At 39.9% G+C, this 25,502-nt stretch overlaps 1 protein-coding gene and 1 pseudogene across 1 annotated transcript; one reads left to right on the top strand and one right to left on the bottom strand.

The window, feature by feature from the left end:
- The window catches only part of LOC108717430, a 46,737-nt pseudogene extending 31,744 nt beyond the window's left edge, over positions 1 to 14,993 (bottom strand).
- Positions 14,994 to 16,763: 1,770 nt separating this feature from the next.
- Positions 16,764 to 19,862, top strand: cst3.S (cystatin C S homeolog). The gene is made up of 3 exons (XM_018265424.2): positions 16,764 to 17,007; positions 18,937 to 19,050; positions 19,589 to 19,862. Exons 1-3 carry the CDS (start codon positions 16,804 to 16,806, stop codon positions 19,664 to 19,666), a joined length of 396 nt encoding a protein of 131 aa, XP_018120913.1. The 5' UTR covers positions 16,764 to 16,803; the 3' UTR covers positions 19,667 to 19,862.
- The last annotated feature ends 5,640 nt before the right edge of the window (positions 19,863 to 25,502 follow it).

Below are 25,502 nucleotides of genomic sequence, written 5' to 3' on the forward strand. Positions count from 1 at the left end.
AGGGGGACAGCAAGGATTATATTATACCATAAAAATAACATTGAATAATTAAAAGAGATGAAATTCATTCACTCATAGCTCTGGACTCAAATTACAGGAGGGAGGGAGCAAACTGAGCATGCTCAAGCCCTAGCCCTGGACGTTTAAGTATAAATAGGAAGTCTGATGCAGAAGCCCATGTGTACACAAGGAAAGTAATGCAGGGTTTCCTTTGACAGAGGACTCAGGCCAAGTTTGGGAGTTTTACTTTGAAAGCAGCTAGTAAGTTGCAGGTAAAACTTAGTCCCTTTGTAAAATGTATAATGAAGCAATAGAATTCTTAATGAATCAGATGAAAATGAAGCGTAGGACTGGCCAGATATGGGATGACTTTGACGTAGTTGGCCAGCTTAAATATATTGCAATATATGGACAAACAATCCCTGTGTTGTTTAAAGGGTAAGGCATTTTTTAGTAGCAGTATGCACAAAATGTCTCTGTCTTAAATATATTGATAATGGGTTGAGTGCAGAGGACTCTTGTAGTTGACTATATGTATTTTGTGGTCACACCCTCATTGCACCCCTGCCTAATGGTTTTAAAAAATAGTGGTGAGCACAACTTTCCCTTGTTTGTTATAGTTATACAGGAGCAGTGACCAGCTCCATGTTGTAGCTCCCACCCTTCCCAGCTATAGTCAGGTGATCCCACTGGTGTCTAATAAAAGGGCAGCCAAGTTTGGGAGTTTTACTTTGAAAGCAGCTAGTAAGTTGCAGGTAAAACTTAGTCCCTTTGTAAAATGTATAATTAAGCAATTGAATTCTTAATGAATCAGATGAAAATGAAGCGTAGGACTGGCCAGATATGGGACGACTTTGACGTAGTTGGCCAGCTTAAATATATTGCAATATATGGACAAACAATCCCTGTGTTGTTTAAAGGGTAAGGCATTTTTTAGTAGCAGTATGCACAAAATGTCTCTGTCTTAAATAAATTGATAATGGGTTGAGTGCAGAGGACTCTTGTAGTTGACTATATATATATATATATATATATATATATATATATATATATATATATATATATATATATATATATATATATATATATATATATATATATACACATACATATGCATACATATATACACACACACCATGACCTACTGGCAGTCCCGGATTTGTGGAAAAGCAACCTAGGCCCGGGCCTAGGGCGGCAGGAATTTAGGGGGGTGGCATGCTGCCCGACCACACCCACATTGGTTCATAAACACTGGGGATGCGCTGGAGATACAATAATTTTTTAAATTTCCTGTGCACCAATCCCCATTGCTCCAGTCCAGATGATGAAAATTTGCACGAATAAAGGGGAGGGGACAGGGGCGACGAACGCCAGTGGGCCTAGGGGCGCAAGCTATTTAAATCCAGCCCTGCCTACTGAATCAAGCAAAATTACATCAAGCTACAGAGATGACTCCAGCTGGTCTTAAAATGTCTAATTAGTAATTTATAGTAACTTAATCTGTATTTCATTTAGTTTTAGGAAACATTAAAGGAGAAGGAAAAACATCTGTATAATGGGCTGAGTATTGTCCTAGTCACTGTTTCTCTCCTTAAGCACAAGCTTTATTTTTTGGGTTAATATCAACTCAGTTACCTCTGCCTAATGTTGGTACCTTTTCTAATAGCTTGTGGCTGACTTTTTCACTCCAGGCAACATCCCTTTCCTGTAGCACTGGATTCTGCATACAGTCTTGGATGAATAGTTAAGATTGGGCAGCAACATGGTTTGTTAATAATTGCCAGCTCATACACTTGCCTGTGGTGGGGACGTGGGGTGGCTATTTAAAGGAAGTTGTCTGACATCAAACAAATTGCAAATATTCAAACGTATTAAGGAGCAGTTTGTGGGCTATCACAGTACCATGGGGCAGAGGAGTAAGTTTTAGATAATGTCTATTCACATTGCCCAATGTTCATAAGTATTGATAATCCTTACCATTCATTGAGCTTTAATTTATAATCCATATGTGTGTGTGTTATGAAGCAAACAAATTAAATTTTCACTTTCACTAAACATATTCATCCTAAAGAAACAATATATATAAAAATATAAATTCTATTTATGGTCTTGGAAATATAAAAATAGATTATGGCTGCTGTAAAGTATTTTAGATTAACTACTTGCAGTTTGCTTGGCATCATTAAATATAAAGCATGACAGCATTAAAATTGAGAACACAAAATAAAAAAGCTTAACAGTTACTCTTCTCATAAAAAAGATAACCCAGAATTGGCACTCCTTTTTGTAGGCACTATTATGAGGGTTTGGATATAGAGCAATTGAATATTCTTACACATGCAAGGTTTGCAATTAGCAAGCTGTTGGAGAAAATATTCATCTTTAATAAGAACAAAAATGAAATGCTTCACTTGAGAGGCCTAGCAAAATTCCGGTCCTAAACCTGATACAAACTCTTTAGGAAAACTTGAAGACTACAGTCTACAAAACAGAACTGTATTCAAGGGTTTGGATTGTGTTTGGTAATTGGCCAAAACATTTGTGGAAGATTTAGCGAAATCCCAAATTTATGACAACACATTTGTATATTAGTCATCAAAAGTATGTCAAGATAAAAAAGAAATGGGTAAAAACATATAAAACATTACTAATAATGTTTATTTTTATGCAAAGGAAAAGAAGGAAAGTATCCCCTTTCAATCAAAAAAAAACACCCAGGGTAGATCTTAAATTCCTACTGACTCCCAGTTTCTATTTGGTTGACTAGAAAAAGAAAAAAAAGAAAAAGGTTAATATATGTCCCCTTTGTCTTTCAGTATTGAACTTGACCCTTCAATCCCGTAGCTCTGTCTATATTTATTTCCCACTGAGTAAATAATCCTACAAAGTGAAAGTGCTTAAATTACATGAATTAATTAGTTAACCTCAGTTAAGGCTTTTAAAAATGGATTTATATTTATAAAGTGATTTTGTGCTTAAATAAAGTTTGGCTAAAAACTCAAATTAATTTTCAATCAATTGCTGTATATAATTTATAATTTCTAATTCATTGCCAGTTCATATTATGTTTGTGATTATTAGATTATTGAAAATCAATTGCAATTCCAATATTGAGTGCTGAAGTGCCAAAAAGATTATAATGAATTATCTATTAAATCAATTATAATAAAAGAAACGAATAGCTCTGATTTTGTGAGGAAGTAAGAAAGGGAAAATAAAGATAGGTGGAGAAGTCCCGTGTAACCTATCTGATCATTTGGCTAACTGTGGGACCCCACAAAGAGAGAGAAGTCAGTGCTTCTGGGACTGTGGTCTCAAAATTAACCTTGTCTGGCTATGATGAAGAGCTACCTTTCTAAAAACCACAAATCCCAGGGCACTTATAGTGAAAACAAATGAATAGGGATGTAGCGAACGTCGGAAAAAAAGTTCGCGAACATATTCGCGAACTTGTGTCAAAAATGCGAACGGTTCGCGAACTTCGCGAACCCCATAGACTTCAATGGGAAGGCGAATTTTAAAAGCTAAAAAAGACATTTCTGGCCAGAAAAATGATTTTAAAGTTGTTTAAAGGGTGCAACGACCTGGACAGTGGCATGCCAGAGGGGGATCAAGGGCAAAAATGTATCTGAAAAATACATTGTTGACACAGCGCTGCGTTTTGTGCTGTAAAGGGCAGAAATCACACTACATTTCTAAACCTGTGTAATAAACTGCTTTAAAACGTCCGGCGTCTACATACCAATCAAGTCGTGTAAAGGTTACAGCCTGTTCACACGCAAAGACGAAACGCGGCGCTTACTGCAACGCAAAAAAACGCAAAGAGCTTTAATGAATGATACCGTCAAGTGAGCAAATAATAGTTGTTAATTACTAGTTGAGCTTGTCACCTCCAGGATGTTCGTCCTGTTGGTGGCAATATTTCTGTAGTGGTGTGTTTAGCAGTCACCGTGCTTGTGCGCACGTGCACGGTCAGGCAGAGGTAATTCAATGTACAGTGAAGTGAACCAAAAAACACTGATTCTGCAGTGTGGGCCCAGTTTTGGTCTACTTTATTGATCACCTGCGGTGACCATAAAGATGCGATTTTGCCACTGTTGCAGAACCCTGAAAAATTAGGCATGTGTACTTTCCTGAAAAATTATGTTTTTTTTGTCGCAGCCACTGAAGCACAGAGGCCAGAAAAAATATGGCATATGAATGCTAAAAATATAAAAAAAATTTGTCGCAGCCACTGAAGCACAGAGGCCAGAAAAAATATGCCATATGAATGCTAAAAATATAATTTTTTTTTGTCGCAGCCACTGAAGCACAGAGGCCAGAAAAAATATGCCATATGAATGCTAAAAATATAATTTTTTTTTGTCGCAGCCACTGAAGCACAGAGGCCAGAAAAAATATGCCATATGAATGCTAAAAATATAATTTTTTTTTGTCGCAGCCACTGAAGCACAGAGGCCAGAAAAAATATGCCATATAAATGCTGAAAATATGAATTTTTTTTGTCGCAGCCACTGAAGCACAGAGGCCAGAAAAAATATGCCATATAAATGCTAAAAATAGTCATTTTTTTTGTCGCAGCCACTGAAACACAGAGGCCAGAAAAAATATGCCAAATAAATGCTGAAAATAGTCATTTTTTTGGTCGCAGCCACTGAAGCACAGAGGCCAGAAAAAATATGCCATATAAATGCTGAAAATAGTCATTTTTTTTGTCGCAGCCACTGAAGCACAGAGGCCAGAAAAAATATGCCATATAAATGCTGAAAATATTCATTTTTTTTTGTCGCAGCCACTGCAGCACAGAGGTCAGAAAAAATATGCCATATAAATGCTGAAAATATAAAAAAATTTTGTCGCAGCCACTGAAGCACAGAGGCCAGAAAAAATATGCCATATAAATGCTGAAAATATTCATTTTATTTTGTCGCAGCCACTGAAGCACAGAGGCCAGAAAAAATATGCCATATAAATGCTGAAAATATGAATTTTTTTGGTTGCAGCCACTGAAGCACAGAGGCCAGAAAAACTCAGGATTTACCTGGATTCAAATGAAACCAGTAGGGTTTGCACCCTAGTTTGTAACGGTGGTGGAGGGAGGAGGACGCTAAAGGACAGCTGTGTGTGGAGTCATGAGGCGTGCAGAGAAGGACAGCTGCATGGGGAGTCAGAACAAGTCTTCCGGCGTGCAGTAACCCTCCGAGATCCACGCCTCGTTCATTTTAATAAAGGTCAGGTAATCCACACTTTTGTGACCTAGGCGAGTTCTCTTCTCAGTTACAATCCCTCCTGCTGCACTGAAGGTTCTTTCTGAGAGGACACTTGAGGCGGGGCAAGACAAGAGGTTCATGGCAAATTGTGACAGCTCTGGCCACAGGTCAAGCCTGCGCACCCAGTAGTCCAGGGGTTCATCGCTCCTCAGAGTGTCGATATCTGCAGTTAATGCCAGGTAGTCCGCTACCTGCCGGTCGAGGCGTTCTTTGAGGGTGGATCCAGAAGGGTTCTGCCGCTGCCTTGGACTGAAAAACATTTGCATGTCTGACGTTACAGAGTGGCCAAAGTGCTTTGTCCTTGCAGGTGCGCTCGTGGCAGGATTACTGGCACCTCTGCCCCTGGAATGTTGATGAGTTCCTGAAGTGACATCACCCTTAAAAGCATTGTACAACATGTTTTGCAGGCTGGTTTGTAAATGCAGCATCCTTTCGGACTTGTGGTACGTTGGTAACATTTCTGCCACTTTATGCTTGTACCGAGGGTCTAGTAGCGTTGCGACCCAGTACAGGTCCTTCTCCTTAAGCCTCTTGATACAGGGGTCCTTCAACAGGCATGACAGCATGAAAGACCCCATTCTCACAAGGTTGGATGCAGAGGTATCCATCTCCGCTTCCTCGTTATCAAGGACTACATCATCCACGGTCTCCTCCCCCCAGCCACGTACAAGACCAGGGGTCCCCAAAAGGTCACCACAAGCCCCCTGGGAAGCCTGCTCCTGTTGGTCCTCCTCCTCCACAAAGCCACCTTCCTCCTCTGACTCCACTTCTGACACCTCTCCCTGCGTTGCAGCAGGTGCCTGGGCTCGTTCTGGTGATTCCGACCAGAAATCGTGCGCTTCCTGCTCCTCGTCATGCTGGTCTACAGCCTCATCTGTCACTCGTCGCACGGCACGCTCCAGGAAGAAAGCAAAGGGTATTAGGTCGCTGATGGTGCCTTCGGTGCGACTGACCATGTTTGTAACCTCTTCAAAAGGGCGCATGAGCCTGCAGGCATCGCGCATAAGCACCCAGTAACGTGGGAAAAAAATCCCTAGCTCTGCAGATCCAGTCCTACCACCCAGTTCAAACAGGTATTCATTGACGGCTCTTTGTTGTTGCAGCAGACGTTCCAACATGAGGAGCGTTGAATTCCAGCGAGTCTGGCTGTCGCAAATTAAACGCCTGACTGGCATGTTGTACCGCTGCTGAATGTCAGCAAGGCATGCCATGGCTGTGTAGGAACGTCTGAAATGGGCCGACACCTTCCTGGACTGCCTGAGAACGTCCTGGAATCCTGGGTACTTCGAGACAAAACGTTGGACTATTAAATTCAGAACATGTGCCATGCAGGGCACATGTGTTAAATTGCCCAGTCTCAGTGCTGCCAACAGATTGCTTCCGTTGTCACACACCACTTTTCCGATCTTCAGTTGGTGTGGGGTCAGCCACCGATCGGCCTGTGACTGCAGAGATGACAGGAGTACAGATCCGGTATGGTTTCTGCTTTCCAGGCACGTCATCCCCAAGACAGCATGACAACGGCGTACCTGGCACGTCGAATAGCCTAGGGGGAGCTGGGGGTGCACAGGTGTGGAGGAGGAGGACCCAGCAGCAGAGGAGGAAGAAGAGGAAGAAGACGAGGTAGAGAGCGAAGGAGGAGTAGAGGTGGTGGCAGAACCGCGTGCAATCCGTGGCGGTGACACCAACTCCACTGTTGTTGTTGAGCCACACATTCCCTGCTTCCCAGCCATTACCAAGTTCACCCAGTGGGCAGTGTAGGTGACATACCTGCCCTGACCATGCTTGGAGGACCATGTGTCAGTAGTCATATGGACCTTTGGCCCAACACTAAGTGACAGAGATGCGGTGACTTGGCTCTGCACATGGTGGTACAGGTGTGGTATTCCCTTTTTTGAAAAAAAATTGCGGCTGGGTACCTTCCACTGCGGTGTCCCAATTGCTACAAATTTGCGGAAGGCCTCAGAGTCCACCAGCTGGTATGGTAAAAGCTGGCGGGCTAAGAGTGCAGACAAGCCAGCTGTCAGACGCCGGGCAAGGGGGTCACTCGCAGACATTGGCTTCTTACGCTCAAACATGGCCCTCACAGAAACTTGGCTGGGGGCAGATGACTGGGAATGGGAACTGGTGGTCAAGGTGGAAGGCGGAGTGGAGGGTGGTTCAGACGGGTCAAGGACAGCAGAGGTAGAGCAGTAAGATGCTGGACCAGAAGGAGGGTGGCTTTTAGTTTGTCTGTTGCCTTTGAGGTGTTTCTCCCAAAGTGCTTTGTGCTTGCCGTTCATGTGCCTTCGCATAGAAGTTGTACCTATGTGGCTGTTGGGCTTCCCAAGACTCAGTTTCTGACTGCACTCATTGCAAATTACAACGCTTTTGTCAGAGGCACACACATTAAAAAAATCCCAAACTGCTGACCTTTTTGAAGCTGGCAATCTGGCGGTAACAGTAGAAGTTGGCGGCGTTGGCGGCAATGGCGGGTTCGTTGGCCGGCTGACCACAGGTGCCGATACATGTTGTTGCCCTACTGTTCCCTGCGAGCTGTCCTCCCTGCTTCTTCTAAGTCTTATTCTCCTCCTGCCTCTCTGACTCTCCGTCTCTCCATCTGAACTATCCTCCTCTTGCTCTCTTCTACTGGGCACCCACAAAACATCAATCTCCTCATCATCATTCTCCTCAGATGCATCAATTTCTTCTAACAGCTCACAGAAGGAAGCAGCAGCGGGGACCTCCTCATCACTCATTATGTCCATCTCTGTTGTGTTCTCTGCCAGAATTAAATCTGGTGTAACGTCCTCATCTCCTTCATCTTCTTCTGCCAATAATGGTTGCGCATCACTCAGTTCAAGAAACTCATGTGAAAATAACTCCTCTGACTCCAGTGAAGAAGGGGCGCCGGTGGTGGAGGAAGTGTTACGTGGGGTGCCCATAGCAGTGGAGGATGAGGATGTTGTGGTAAAGTTAGAAACGGTAGAGGATGGGGTGTGCTGTGTAAGCCAGTCAACTACCTCTTCAGCATTTTGGGAGTTCAGGGTCATTGCCTTTTTAAAACTGGGCAATTTCCTAGGGCCACAGGATAGCATAGCAGCACGGCCCCTAGTGCCTCTGCGTGGCGGCCTGCCTTTGCCTGGCATTATTTTTAAAACAACAACAACAACTCAGGTGGTGTTTCTGGAGACGGTATTATTATTGATATTTAGACAGATTGTGAAAAAGCTCACACAGCTAGATGGCAGTTGTTTGAAAATGAAGAACACACTGGGCAAACAAATTGAAACAATGCCTGCAAGGTCAACGTATACACTACTACAGCAGTGGATACGGAATATATTATTGCTGCTTGAAAAACGTCACTCAGGTGGTGGTTCTGGAGACGGTATTATTATTGATATTTAGACAGAATGTGAAAAAGCTCACACAGCTAGATGGCAGTTGTTTGAAGAACACACTGGGCAAACAAATTGAAACAATGCCTGCAAGGTCAACGTATACACTACTACAGCAGTGGATACGGAATATATTATTGCTGCTTGAAAAACGTCACTCGGGTGGTGGTTCTGGAGACGGTATTATTATTGATATTTAGACAGAATGTGAAAAAGCTCACACAGCTAGATGGCAGTTGTTTGAAGAACACACTGGGCAAACAATGCCTACAAGGTCAACGTATACACTACTACAGCAGTGGATACAGAATATATTATTGCTGCTTGAAAAACGTCACTCGGGTGGTGGTTCTGGAGACGGTATTATTATTGATATTTAGACAGAATGTGAAAAAGCTCACACAGCTAGATGGCAGTTGTTTGAAGAACACACTGGGCAAACAATGCCTACAAGGTCAACGTATACACTACTACAGCAGTGGATACGGAATATATTATTGCTGCTTGAAAAACGTCACTCGGGTGGTGGTTCTGGAGACGGTATTATTATTGATATTTAGACAGAATGTGAAAAAGCTCACACAGCTAGATGGCAGTTGTTTGAAGAACACACTGGGCAAATAATGCCTGCAAGTGCACTACTATTGGTGCACTACTATGAAGAACAGCAAACAGCACTGGACACGTTAAAGAACAGTAAGATAAGTAAAATAAAAAAATATATGTATATGTATATTAAAAAAAAAAATTACTCGGGTTGGTGCTGCTGAACTACTAGGAGCAGCACAGTAGCACACCAGTCCCACTCCCCAACACAGCTAGACTAATAGCACTGGGCTCTTATAGTAGCAAAGTAAAAAAACAAAAAAGAAAATAAAAGCAGTCCTTACAAGGACTATTGGGTTATTACAGCAGTCAGCAGATGAGATCAGAAGAGATCAGTGCCCACAGCAGCTACATACAGAGCACTGCAGTAGAAGGTAGATTACTATCCAGCAAAGCTACCTAACCTAAAATGTCCCTCAAATCCCTGCAGAGTTCTGTCCCTCCAATACAGAGCAGTATCAAGTAGATTACTAGCCAGCAAACTTACTATCAACTGTCCCTCAAATCACTAACAGCTCTCTCCCTACACTAGCTCTTCCAAGCACACACAGGCAGAATGAAAAAACGCTGCAGGGCTTCAGTTTATATATGGAAGGGGAGTAGTCCAGGGGGTGTGGGGGTGGTCCAGGAGGGAGAGCTTCCTGATTGGCTGCCATGTATCTGCTGGTCTGGGGTGAGAGGTCAAAAAAAAGCGCCAGCTAAGGCGAACCCAAAATGGCGAACGTCGCGCGACGTTCGCGAACATTCGGCGAGCGCGAACAGTCGATGTTCGCGCGAACAAGTTTGCCGGCGAACAGTCCGCGACATCCCTACAAATGAAGAGAATGCAGATAAGAATCTCCTTAGTCAGAGCTAAAAAGAAGGAGCGCCAAGGTCACTATCCAAGAAAACTGCTTAAAAGGAACCCCCCTAAGGTTTTACCCAAAAATGGTATCAACCGTCTGTATAAAAAAATAACAAGCCGACGCGTGTTTCGCATAGCCTTTGAAAAAGCAGTTTGCGAAACGCTATCAAAAGCATAGTTTGTACTTTAATTGGTTAAAGCATAATTGCATCATAATACTAAAATAATTTTGTCTCTAGGCAGAAAGTTTGTTCTTGGCCAGTCTGTGCAGAAAGTTTGTCCTCGGCCAGAGTTAACTTTTAAGCCACTTTTATTTCTTAATAACCCTTGACTTAATTTCTTAATAACCATTAATATCTCAATTTCCCTTGCTGCTAGCTCTGATTATTGGTTCAGCAATTTAGCGGTTACTTTAGCACTTAGCTACATTGTATGGAAGAATCAAATAGAAGCTATATTCTATAAGTTTGCATTATATTGAGGGTATGTAAGGCAATAGAGGTGATCGGCACTTAGGGGAACACAGGTACAGATAGTAGGCCTCGACAAGTAGAATGACACAGGTAACAAGTATTGAACATGCTTACTGAAATTTATATAATACTTATTAGAAAAGCAGCTTCGGTTGAGTGCATTACTTTAAAACAACTGTACCTGTTAGATCAAGGAAGCTCTCAACGAGTGATCCTTGGCTCTTGGACAACTCTTCTGATTATTCTTTTGACTGCTCTGTCTGAAATCTTACGAGGAGCACTTGGTCATGGCTAGTTTAGGGTGAAATGATGTTTTTTCCACTTCCAGATTATGGCTCCAACAGTGCTCTCTGGATTATTCAGAATCTTAGAAATACGTCTGTAACCTATGCCATCAGTATTTTTTGCAACAATAAGGGAGCTTAAGGGAGCTCTTTGCTTAACCCATCAAAAGATGCTTCTTGTGTGATACCTTGGTAATGAGAACCCCTACAGGCTAACAATTTAACCAAATTAAATTAATTAGCACTTATAGAGGGCAGGATTGCTTTCTAAATATTGACAGATTTCAGCAGGTTTCTTGGCTTTCCATGCATTTTTGCGCCTCTTTCTTCTTTGTTCAATAATTATTTCCCTGTGTCATTTCACACTACTACACATAATTTAATTTATGGATTTATTTGTTTTGAGTTCTTTGTATATGTGGATTACTTGGGTGTTACCGACATGTGTCAATAGCCCCATTACAAATATATTTACTGAGAAAAATGTTTAGGTTTCCAATACTTTTTTTCACTGCAGTAATATATTTTAAACAGTAATTAGCACTATGCTATTCTGACAACTTACCCATTCACAAGCTGCCCAAGTACCAGCTGGATATCTTTATCTGATTTAATAAGATCATTGGCCCTGCTTTCAATATGTGTCAAATCAACATTGATTACCTATAAATCAGGGCACATTATTAGATACCATTTCCATGACTAAAATTGCATAAAATAAAATACATTATAAGAGAAAGTTTTTTTTAACTAAAACCCACACTGAGTAAATGTAAGGTAGACAGTAAAGGGTGCAATATGTAAGTTTGGTATATCATTGTTATATGATATCAATGTGGTGAAACCCACACCTATCTTTTCCTGGAAAGGGAATTTAACCGATAAGAAAGGTGAAATTAACAATGTGCAGTAGACAGGAAGGTGGGAGAGCTGCCAAAAGATAACTGCTGGGAGGTGAAGATGTGGAGGAAAGAATTATATGTACAGAAAAGCATTGCTTTGGTTTGTAATGGTTGTAATAGTTTAATGCATTTGTAATATATTCAGCATGGGAAGAAGGTGATAAAGAATATTGATAACTTACCAGTTGCATAGAAAGTTGCTGTTAGACATGTTTCCTAATTGATCTGGTATGACTGCTCCTTATAGAGATTCTAAAGTTATGGTGATTATGATCAATTATAGTTAATCAATCATGTTTTGCATTTTTCTATAAGTTCAGGTCACCACAACACATTTAAAGCATATCCTAGTAAAGTCCTGTATCGGGTCAGGTACCCATGGAATACCCATGGAATACCCATGGTTGGGTTTCTGGCAAAAAGTCGCTGATTCCTTGGCCATGCAGGTAGTCCGCGGGTAACCCAACTGAGTACCCAACAAAGGTGGGGGCTTGATCCCTTCTTTGTGGTTCTGCCAGGTTTTTTTCAGTTTTTGCAAAGATTTGACTCCGAAGTGATGTCACTTCCGGTTTTGCATGTCTCCCGGGTCGGAAGATTAGTTGGCCTAGGGTTGAGTAGCGGGAACATGCGGGTTAAACTGCGGGTACAGGTCCGGTACGGGTATCAAAAAATGGACCCGCACAGGACTCTATATCCTAGTAACTGGAAAGTAATTCCAATAATTCAGATTGCAAAACTCTATATTACAATTTAATCAAGCGGTAACATTAAATTTACTTACTATTTACTTTGCTTTTATTACTTTCTAATGTCTTCATAAATTAGTATGCACTAGTTCTTCACTCACCAAACTTTACTCGCTTTTACTAGCTTTATTAGCACCACCCAGAGTCCTACAGTAAGCAAATTAATACCTTTCAAGGACGGTATTCCCTTGAAAGAAATACAAGCTTAGTTAAAAAATTTAAATAAATACAAATATTAATAAATTTGGACAACAGTCTGAAAAAAAACGTACCTGCTGAAGTAGAACTATGTTGACCCGACCTTTAAAACAAAAAAATGTATAAAATGAATTTAAGAAAACAAAAGTATTTGATGGAAATAAACTTTACCAGAAAAGATGCAAATGTATTAAAATGAGAAGGGAGAAAATATACACACCTCCTCGAATATGTAGCTCATCCTTTATCTCTTTAGTAATCTGCGAGGGTGTAACATATTCCTTTCCATCAAGAGTGTGCACTACATCCAGTTGTTTTTCAGCAATCAATTTGGCAACAATTTCTATGCAGTTACGTTCCGATAACCTACATTTACAGGAATTAAATATTTGAGCTATTAAAAATTCTACAGTTCACAGAAAGTCTACAGAAAACTATCTTTTTTCCCAATAAAAATTGCTTTTGGTTTTCAAATGGTTTGATTAATATAATGTTTTTTTACACAATCATACCAGATTCCAAAGATTGAAGGAAAGCATGTGCTATTTTCCAATATCCCATATGCTGACAATGCACCCCCTCCTTCTTCTTGATCCACTCTGAAGGGATGAATTGTGGTACTTGTGGTATCTCTGATGAATCTTGGTACTTGTGTTACCTCTGCTTACAACAGTGGGAGATACACCAATTCTCTGGAAAGCAGACTTCAAGTTCCAGAATCCATCACTTCACAATAAAACAATGTGAGGGAGGGGTTGCATTAAAGTGAGAGCTGGAGGGGGGGAGTTCAGAAAGGATTTATGCATATTTTTATATAAGCCATAAACCCAAAACTGAATGAGCTCATAACAAAATAGGAGGTTTATATTCTCTTGAAAAGATACTTGCAGCTGTAGTAAAGTCTATTGAAACAACTGATATGTATGATACAACTTTTTCTTGTAATGCCCCGGGTCACAGATCAATTTAATAAATCCTGCATGCTCTGTTTACATCAAGCTATTTGCACTGGAGTTTAAAGGGGTAGTTCACCTTCAGATTAACTTTTAAAATGTTATAGAAAGGCCTAGTTGTAGCAGATTTTCAATTGGTCTTTTTTTAATAGTTTTTTGAATGATTACCTTTCCTCATCTGCCTCCTTGTAACTCTAAAATGGTGTAACTGACTGCTACATTTTATTATTTATCTTCCAATTTAACTTTCCCTACTATTCACATTACATCTTTCATTGAAGCCACTACCTGGTTGCTAGTGAAAACTGGACCCTGGTAACTAGATAGCCCCTGAAATTCCAAACTAGAGAGCTGCTGACCAAAACGATAAATAATTCAACAACTTGAAATTAAAACCAATGTCAAATCGGTTAAAACCAATAGCACTGTCTAAATCATACTTAAAGTTAAAATTTGTCTCCTTTAAACATACGATTTGCTAGCCCAAACACCTAAACAAAACCGTGCCTACCTTTTTTAATGTTTGATTGGAGTATAATATTGGTCAGACAAAATTACACTCCAATCCCCCCTAGTAGCAGGAGGACTAAAGTAGCACTGGTTTGCACTATTCTGATGACAAATACTCTAACATCTGTAATAAGATTTAGCTGGCCTTCTTTACAGTGCCTCGTAAACAGGTCCGGACTGGCAATCTGTGGGTTCTGGCAAATGCCAGAGGGGCTGCTATAAGTAGGGTTGCTACCCGGCCGTTAAAAGACCTGCCAAGGCCAGGGGCCGGTATTACAAATTTACCGGCAATGTAGCTGCCGGTAAATTTGTAATACTCCTAACAAAACCCCTCGGCCGCCCCCAACCCGCTCAAAATATACCTTTTTTTTCTGTCTTCAGGCCAATTGCGCGTTTAGGCCCGCCCCTTACACATGACATGCCCCTTTTTACATCACAGCCCGACCATTTGCTCCCGCCCCCACCACCAGCCGGTAATCATTGTTTTAAAAGGTGGCAACCCTAGCTATAAGGTGTAACAGAAAGTCAGTATTTAGTGGGCTGATTGGGCCTCTGTGTACCTGAAATGCCAGGGCTTAATTAAAATAATTATTGAGACCCTACATATGTCTGCTGCTTATTCATCAAAACCTGCACACTCTAATGTAGTCTACCTGTGTGTGCTTGGCTCGGAGGAGTTGTATTCTTTACAGTGACAGCAGCCAGTGACCCCATTTCTGTTCTGCACGTATGTAAGATACCCTATTACCTCTGCACTGTGTGTCACTCAGCTGAGCCCGCTGAAAATCAGCAGCCAGCCGCCAAATCTCTTCCCAATCAGCGGACATGTTGGTGGTGGAAAACTGAAGCTGTCTCTACTGCCACACGTCAGCTCTCTTGCTACGGCGAGCAAAAATTCGCTCAAGCGTGTTCACGCTAAGTAATCAAGCCTCACAGCGAGCCACCTTATTATTATCAGAATATTAAAGTAGTTGACCACACCAGCTACATTTTTGGGAGCTTTACAAAAACATAAAATTGATGCCCTGTTGAATGCATTTTAAGGAAATGACGAGAGAACAAAATGTTGCTATTTGTTGGTTTCATAAGTGTGTAGGGATGTGAAAATCTTAGACACCCTTACACTTTACAGAAAGGCACATCCCTAGTAATATGGACACCTCAGTGGGTCCTTATGGGGACCTTGTGCTTATGTAACCCCTGCAGTTCACACAGTGTACACCAGATGGCACTTTGCCAGAGTATAAAAGGTTTAGAAACCATGTGCTCTGGGTCCATTGCTTTAGCCCAACCAAGCAGGCTGGAAGGGAATGGGTAGTGTCGACCCTAGGCGCCTTGGCCCTAGTAATTAGACAGTTATACTCGTTTATAGATCACTCTAGGAGTGAAAGAGAGGTTATTTAGTTGAGCAGCTCAAGGCTCTGCCGAGGAGATTAGAGGGATTAAGATCCCAGGGTATTACTGACCCAGAGTAAGGAACCAAGTGTTGAGATAGGGATGTCAGGAGTTCCCCTAGTCTGCCACTGGAAGATATCCTGAAAACTGGGCAATACCCATCACATGCTGTCAACTTACTCTCTGCTGTATATTCCCTAGCCTGTGGGGATTCAGCCTATATGTACTGTGAGTAAATGCTTCCTTTATGCTGCTGTGTATGTTCTATACTCCATTGTGGATCAATGTGCTAAATGATCTATGTGCTATTGTTCAATAAATACTGTTCTTTGTTCAACTGTTAAAGAACTACTGGCGCCCATCATTGTGCTATCACACAAGGTTACAGTTACACTACACCCTTGCCTCCACACCGTTGCGAGGGCTTTACCCCTGAGAAAGAGAGCTCATCAGTGGTCTCAGCCCACCAAGGAAAGTAGCTTAAACTGCCCTAGCACAAGTCAGTTTACTATAGGGTTGCCACCTTTTATAATTTTTTTTACCGGCTGCTGGGGGGCGTGGCGTCAAAAGGGGCGGACGTGATGTCAAAAGGGGCGGGTGTGATGTCAAAAGGGGCAGGGCTACTCGACGGAGACCCGCGGACGCTAGAAGAGGCAAAGAAAAAGGTAAATTGCAGGGGATTGGGGGCAGGCCGAGGGCCCCTTTTGATCGTATTACAAATTTACCGGCAGCTACATTGACGGTAAATTTGTAATACCGGCCCCGGCCTTGGCAGGTATTTTACCGGCTAGGCCAGTAAAATACCGGCCGGGTGGCAACCCTAGTTTACTATAGCGCTACAAGTGTATCATTGATTTATTAGAAATGATCAACAACGGATTTTAGGATTATTTGGCCAAATTCCCAGTTTTACCCCTATTTGAAAGGAAAGTACTACATCTAACGGTATCCCGTCTTGTGGAACGTTCGGCCATATTTGAAGTTGGCAATATTTGGAGAGCTTGAAATTGCGTTTAATACGGTGAACGAAGACCTAGGATAAGTATTGTATCTAGCTAGCTGGTGGATTGTTTACTATTTATGATTCATTCCCTGTGCTGCAGCGGGAGGTAAACGTTACAAATGACGTCAGCTAGACGTTCAGACAAAGCACACAATGTCAGACATCCAGCCCATGTGACTCACAGTATATAACCCCGCCTCTCTAAGGAGATGCTTATACGAATCCGCTAGAATTTATCGATGGCTGCGGCGGTGGTGTTTGTGCTTTTCGTTGCGGCTGCCGCATCGGCATCTCGAGCAACGCTCCTTGGTGGGCCGGTTCCCGCGAGTGAGAATGAACAAGGAGTGCAGAAAGCGCTGAGTTTCGCCATGCAAGAATATAATAAACAAAGCAACGACATGTTCCTCAGCACCATCACCAAGGTTAACGGAGTAACCAAACAGGTCTGTAGATCTGGGGGGCGATATGGACTAGGGAACTAAATTGGGGTATTGTATTTGTTGCAAGTAGAATTGCTATAGCAAAATCAATCGTGTGGGTGATTTGATGAATTGCAACTCTCTGACAAGCAGGGAATGTTTATTTACTAGCAATGAGCGAATGTGCACTAGCGCAGCCAATTGCGTCTTTGCTTTTGCGTTATTTCCTATCAGACCAACCTGATTACCGATTGGTTGCTATGGGATACAGCCCAGTGATGGATGAGCCGTACTGTGCAAAGTGGTGCTGCTACATTGTGAAAAAATTCACCTGAGGGTTCCAACAAATTGCCCTCTCCACTGTTTTTTATTTGAAAGGGTCATTTGTTGTCTTTTATAAAATCGGTTTTTATAAAGCCATAAGATTTGGCAATCTATTCTAGTCTGATAAAGATTCTGTCACCTGCCAAGAGGCTTCAGGTGGTTCCTTGGGGGGGGGGATATATAAACATAATACACAAAATGAATATCTTCTAAATGATATCCTTGTAAACGGTGAGTTCTGATGTCATGTCTTTTACAGGACTCCCTGATATTTGTGTTATAATAAATAAAGTACCCCCTATTGCATAATATGAGGATATTAGAAGTTACCTTTGGCCTCGTGTTTTTATATGGTCATGAAGCTCCTTGGTAACTTATAATATCCTTATATTTTACAAGAGGGGGTACTTTATTCACTATATATAGTAGTAAGATCGGTGGCACTCCGCTTCTCGACTTAACCCAGTTGCACGGTTAAAGTTTCGCATATATTTCCAGAATGAACCAGCAACACAGGGATATTTTTCAAAATAAAAAAAGTGTATTTAGTGAAGCATGTTTCGGTCCCTACTGGGACCTATCATCAGATAATAAAAATATCTATATGCATATAGAGATAGAGAGAGAGAGAGAGATATATATATATATATATGTGTATGTATGTGTATATATATATATATATATGTATTGAACAAGGTTTGAGGCACTCACAGGGTTTTAGTGAAAAAAGAAAAAATATGTTTTATTTTTAAGCTTCAACGTTTCAATCCCCCATAGGGATCTTCATCAGGAGCAAAAACAAACATGTTTTCTCCTGACGAAGATCCCTGTGGAGGATCGAAACATTGAGGCTTAATAATAAAACATTTTTTTGTTTTTTTCACTAAAACCCTGTGAGTGCCGCATCCAGTAATATCTTAATAATTTATAATTATTTAAGTTCTCTGTCAAAAGATACATTTTAGTTTGAAGAGCATTCAATGGGGGAGATGTTGGGAAAGGGCAAATATATTCATGTTGCTTTGTCTAGTAATGGCAGGATGATTGGTTCAGGATTCTTGCCAGAGGGTCTTGTGTCTGCATGTTACAACCACTTTGGAAAGCTAATGAGCTCCGTAGTCCTGAGATTTTACAAAATGGGGGATTGTCCTAACTGCAGAACCCTTGCTGCCCTTGCCTACCATTCCCCTCTGCAGCAAAAGTTAAATGCAAATAGTCTTGATCATTTCTGCTTCCTTCATATACCTACCTGCTTTTACTTATCGTAATTCCACCTCTCCTCAAGTGTTTTAAAATGTCATTTTTTTTTGTCCCAGTGTTGTAACTATGGGCCCAGATTTAAAAAATCATACCATCAACAACTACCCACATTTAGCAAAAATGTATTCTTCAGTTTGTGAAAGTAATCATTCTTCCAAAAACAACCTCCTTTATGCAATTTTTTTTTTAAAGCTCTGTTTTTAATTACTTTAATAATGTTTACTATATTACCTCTTATTTAATAACTAAATGTACAACTATCTGTATATTAAATCAAAAATTGTAATTGCAGTAAAAGCATTAGAAGTAGTCATGGTCTGCTTATACTGCCTATTTGATCCAATTTTCTTGTATTAACTGTTCATACAGCTCGTGGCTGGTACACTCTACAAAATAGATGCTGTTGTAAGCCGGACTGAGTGCAAAAAGGCAGCTGTTGATGTTCAGAATTGTCCTCTCCATACTGACCAGAAGTTTATCAAGGTATTCAACATTCCATTAAAATAAAAAAAATAAAAAATTAAATTAAAGATCATCAGTTGTAATTGGTGATGTAATGTGGCACATGGTTTACTGAAAGTTGTATATTTAAAAAAAAAATAAAAAATAGCCCCGTTGTAAAACATGAGATACTTTATATGGTTATGGAACGCCTTGGTGACTTACGGTGTCCTTATATTGTGCAATACAGGAGGGATATGTTCTTCCCTATATATTGAATTTCTGGGTTTAATTAATGTTTTTGTAATCACAATTTGCCCAGCATGTGGAGTACAACACTTTCTAGTGCAGGTGGGTTCGTGAGCTACTTCTTTAATGCCTGCTTAAACATGATTCTTTGAATATGTCCCATAATACAATCTATCCTCTTATTTACAATGATGATCTGTTTAGTCTGCATACTGTAAGTCAGGGGTAGCTCTAAAATGTCCTGATTTTTAAAGTGAAAAATGTAAACATTTTTTATACTGTGTTCCTTTTTTTTTTTTTATGTAGATCTAATTTTAATTATGTCTTGCAGAGTATGAGCTGTAAATTTGAGGTGTTAAATGTTCCTTGGAAAAGAGAAAATAAACTGCGAAAGAAAGAGTGCGTCTAATTCAAGATCTTCCATATCATTATTTTAACCACTAATCCAGTTATATAGCAATAATAACCTTGCTTTGAGTTTTAACATAACTTGAACAAAAATGAAAGTTTTAAAAGCTTACATTAACAAGAATTTTAACTGATGTTTTATTTGTAATTTCTGTTTTGCATACAATTCAAAATCCAAATAAAAAAATTGGTACCTATGGAAGTTGTTTATTATTGTTCTCTGAAATCTCTGACGTGTGTGGGTAAAAATATATTTAAAAAAATTATCTTATGGCATACACTCTCACACTGTGGGGCTTGTGAAAACCTTTACTCAAAGATGACCCTTTGTCGGGTAATGGCAGGATAGCACTGCCCTGCACCCAACTTCTCTAATAGATATTGCTGGGGATGCTGTTAGATATTTCTCGGTCCATTATTATGAATTGCTGGGACAATTGTTGGAAATGCTGCACATAGTTTTGCAATAGTGGGTGATCTTGCAAGTGGGCATGATTTTATAATTGCCATGCTATTGTTCTACCTTTTTGTATTGAACCTTTTTCCTTCAGTTAAATCTTTGCTGTCCTTATTTCAGTTCTACCATGTTTATCCTGTAATCATGCATTCCATTTGTAGATATCCGGAATTTAGATTTCTTTCAGTTTAGCCACCTACAAAAGTTCAGACAACTCTACAAGTTTACTCCAGCTCACTCATCAACTACCTTTGTCTAATTCAAAGCATAAATGCAATTAATGTCTAATTCAAAGCATAAATGCAATAATATTTAATATGAATAGTTCATTATATGTGAGTTCCAGTTAATTATTTCTTGAAGCGTGCATATCCCTTAAGGATAGCTGATGTCTCATGGTATTACAATATTTTAATGTTTACTGTAATACAGTATTCCCATTATGATATAATAATTTTGTTTTCACATTCCATAATGATATGTAGTGTCCAATTCTGAAAGAGATGTAGGGAAAGAATATAATTTCATGATAATGGGACCTTTATATTAAGATGCTGTCTTTGGTGCAGTAAATATGCTCAAACACAAAGAAATGTGGAATTTGTTTCTTTATAAAAGATAAACCTGCTCAGAAATTCCAAATCGCTTTGTTGAATGTAAGTTCATTGTTGCTATTAAATTGGAAGCAAGCCTATGCAACTTAATGTGCCATAAGGTGGCACAGAGATTAAACTGCCTGCAGTGTTGGGTAAATGCCGGTCTTAGATTTTCAATCAGTCATGTGACAGAAATTACATCATTAAGCTCCAATTATAGCAGATGACACCACTAAGCACCATTTATATAGTGAATAAGTACCCCCTCTTGTAAAATATAAGGATATTATAAGTTACCGAGGAGTTTCATGACCATATACTTTTATACAGGTCATGGAACTCCGAGGTAACTTCTAATATCCTCATATTTTGCAACTGGGGGTACTTTATTTATTATAATACACAAGTTTCAGTGAGTCATTTGACGGAAATGCATCAGAACTCACCGTTTATAAAGATATAATTTACAAGATATTCATGGCTTTTGTGTATTATATAGTAAATAAAGTACCCCTTATTTTATACCCCTCGGTTACAGAGGAGTTCCAGGACCATATAAAAGCACGAGGCCGAAGGCAGGTCATGGAACGCCGAGGTGACTTCTCGCAAGGGGTCCTTTATTATAATACACAATTCTTTATGCACAAGTGGACGAATTTTCGCATGTGAAGAACTCGCCAGACTTTGTCAGGTGCTAATTCGCTACCACTAAACAAATTCACTAAAATGCGTAGCTGTGTCTCGGCAGCCGAACACTAGCGAATTTTGTCAGCACGAGCATTTCATAGCGAATGTTGGTTAACGTTTTTTTCTGCCTAGTGAAACTTTGTTAATGCACTTACTCTTAGGTCAATTTTAAAAGAGCAGTTACATATTTGTCATAAATATGCCTTTATTAATGATGTTGGTGAAATTGCTTGAAGTGGCCACTTATTACAAATGCCAAAGGAAGCATAATAAAGGCAAAAGGGACCCTCTAATGCCAACCCTAAAACAAATGTGGCATGCCCCTCAAATGGTTTAAAAAGAATGTTAAAACAAAAAAAATTAAGTCACAACTTTAACTACAATCCCACTTTAAAATATGAAAAAACGCTAGCCTTATCATTTTTATAACTTTTCGGCATACAGAATAAGATGTTGCTGACCTTAGATTGAGGAGAAAGTAGCTTCATCTTATCAGTTTGCCAGGTCTACGTTGGCAAAGGAAACTGTGGCGAAAGAGAACTTGATGGAAAATTCGCACTTTAGTGAATTTGCTGAGTAATGATAGTTCTGAGGGAAAATGTGCGAAAGGGCGTGAAACTTCCTTAGCGATGTACTCTTTTTGCTAGCGAATTGTCCTCTGTGCCTTTTAGTAAACTGGTGATCTCCCTGAGGATTGGATTTCTGGCAAATTTTGCTAGCGACGGACACTTTGCTCTTTAGTAAATATGCCCCTTTGCAATTGGTGTTAAAAGTATTAAAGGGACTGTAATGATGTCCCACTGCACAATACTTCTTTATAGGAAAACTTTGCACATGGAAAACAATTCACCAATGAGAATTCTACTGAATTTAATTATAGATGCAAAAGAATTCTCCAGTGAGAACGCCGATTACCTGCCCTTTACCAGGCATCTTGCTGTTTTTTTTTACATACGGAGATATTTTTAATTCATTATGTAACACTGTGATTAGACATGGGTATAAAGGACAATCCGTTCTAAGAAAACTGTGCTTAAAGGAGAATTCAACCCTAAAGTTAAAAAAACCCTACCCCCCCCTACATAGACCCCCCACCCTCCTACCCCCAGCCTAAGTGTTACCCCAGGCAAATGCCCCTAACATTTTACTTACCCCTTGGTGCAGATTCAGGCATCGGAGTTCACGGGTGCTATCTTCTTCTCTTCGGAATGAGGCCCGGCATGGAGCAATTTTGTGTTACGCAACAACTGGGCATGCACCGAAACTCATGAAAATTGCCAAATCGCCGGCCTCACGAAGATTACCGAAGAGAATGAAGATGGCGCCCGTGAACTCCAATGTCTGAATCTGCACCGAGGGGTAAGTAAAACGTAAGGGGCATTTGCTGGAGGAGGAGAAAGGGGGGTCTATGCATGGTAGGGGGAATAGGGATTTTTTTAACTTTAGGGTTGAATTCTCCTTTAATGCTTCTAACTCTAAATGCAAGAATAAAAATTTACACAAAGTCCTGAGGGAAGTTGACGGAAATTTGATAATATGTTGAAGTATTATGTGATTTGTTGTCCAGCAAAAACCAGGTAAATTGTAAGAGTGGTTGAGCAGAGCACTGCAGTACAGCATGCCGTGGGACATGCCATCAAAATCGGGCCAGTCCTGCAGGAATTGTAATTGACAGTTGGGAGGCATGCTATATGTCACCTTTTACTATTTACAGTATGTTGGATTATGATCGGATTTGTAGTGCCAATTTAAGGTATGGCTGAACAACAACTTTATCATTCATTTAAAAGACAGATCCAATATAAAATCAGCTTGCATCTGTGACTGTGGCCTTTTAAAAATTAAAGTAAATTGTTTCCCTGCTGTGTTATTATTATCATAGGATTATTATGCAGAGATGAAGGCTTTTTATTATGACAATTGCATTTCTTTATGGGATTACTTTTATTAAACAAATTAAAATGTTACTTTGTGCTTTTTGTTGCTACTGCAGATTATGATTTGTTGTGAAGATTAAGGGACAGATTAATCTGAGAGGAATTATGTTAAAATACTGATATTTTAATATTGCAGGCATTTTATGTGTGACAAAATTAGTCATAAAATTGGTATAACCCTTTAGAAATCTCGAGTGCAGGAAAAGGACATGAACATTCCATGCCAATGTTGCTGGACTCTAACTCTCAAGAGACTTTCTAGAATTGAAGCATTGTGGCAGCTGTAGGCCAGGATCATCAGCAATGGCTATGTTAATTAACACTCTAAAATAAAATATATTCCAAGCTCCCCAGGGACTAGGGTGGCCACTAGCAGGGCTTTATTGAATTCACTTGCAGCAAGTTGCACGTCAGAGTGTAAGAAATCTACATAGAAACTGGTCAGTTTTAGGCAGAGATGTTGACTCCCAGGAGATTGCCTCCTGGGGGATCGTTGTGGCGCAGGCAGCTGAAAATCATCCTTGTTGTCTGGAAATTATCTAGCAAAATCTATCTACCTCTGCGTTGCTCTATTGTGTAGCATATACAAGGACCATGGCAAAAATGTTGTGTTCATGTAGTGTTTATGGAAGTCGGGGCAAGACATATAATTTGATAGTGGCCCTGCCACTTTTATTAAAGATACATTTCATTTTACAGTGCATGTACTGTACAATCATCTGATACATCCGGTAATCAATACTTTGTTGTTTGTTCTTTATCCAATCAGATTTAATTTCAGAATTTCAGTGTGACCGATGAAAAATGCCAACAAAATACCTTTTACTTGCCCTTGCCTGCCTTGGTAGTTTTGAAACAGAGTCTCTTGCTAATAAACCAAGTAATGAAATATTTTAATGCATACAATGAACTTTGTATTTCCAAAGATCTGTGAACCTAAGTATGTCATTCGTGATTAAGCCACAATATATGTTAAGTGTTTGCACAAGGTTGCCTTGTCCAAATATAGTGCTTTACATCATGCTGCTAATGTTTTGTAATTATCTTCATCAATGCTGTCTCTTAACTTTGTAAGTATGTACAGCCGTGGCTTTTTTAATGTGTAATGCTATTGCATCCTAACTTACAGTATATTAATCATCATGAATTCCCTATTGTTGAAATCCCTTTCAATGCACAAATGTAGATTTTGTTTGTGATTTACAATTACCTTACACGCTGTGATGTGAATTTAATGAAGGTATGAGTATTTAGATGTGTTTCAACCTCTTCTGTACTGTCTTCTCATTGGTGACCATTGATTTGATCTCAAAGGATTGTGGAACTTTTGCTATATACTGTAGTTCTTACTATCCACAACATGCAAGGCAATGTGTAAACTGGAGTCTTGGCTGGGGGGAGTGCTGGCATTTGCTACATTCTTGGCATTGTTTTCAAGTCAAAACCAACAAGACAGACATTGCTGACATCAACCGATGTACATTTAAAATAACTTTTATACAAGGTTCAAGCATTAATCTGTTTAAAGGGAACCCCTATTTGACAAGTGTAGTGTTTCCTAAATAGTACACTCCAGGGTTCCATGGTACACTTTCACTGATAATCAACATTTTGGTGGAAGATTTGTGTGCCCTTTCATGACCTTGTAATTAATGCATATAAACAGTACTTCCTACACATTTTCCCTGAAACTAGCTCTATTATGAGATTCGAAGTCTATCTGCTTTCCAGGGAATCTGTGCACCACCCACCATGGAAAACAGAGGGACTTCAAATACAATGCCAGTCTGGGAATATGGTTGAGCAAATCTGGTGGAGAAAATGCCTGCTATGCAATGGACTTAGTTAAATAAACTCTCCACAAATTACATTTTAAATTAAAGGAACAATAATACCAACAAATGAAAGTCTTAAAGTAATGAAAACATAATCTACTATTGTGCTGCACTGGAAAAACTGGCGTGTTTGCTTCAGAAAAACAACTATAGTTTATATAAACAAGCTACTGTATAGCCATTGGGGCAGCCATTCAAAGCTGAAAAAGGAGAAAAGGCACCAGATACCCAGCAGATAATAGATAAGCTCTGTAGTATACAATGTGCCACACAAAAGGTTACTGGTTAAATTAAGGAGTGTTGGCCTGTAACATAGTATTTGTAC

This window comes from Xenopus laevis, chromosome 5S, assembly GCF_017654675.1.
Source record: "Xenopus laevis strain J_2021 chromosome 5S, Xenopus_laevis_v10.1, whole genome shotgun sequence".
Taxonomy (NCBI): Eukaryota; Metazoa; Chordata; class Amphibia; order Anura; family Pipidae; genus Xenopus; species Xenopus laevis.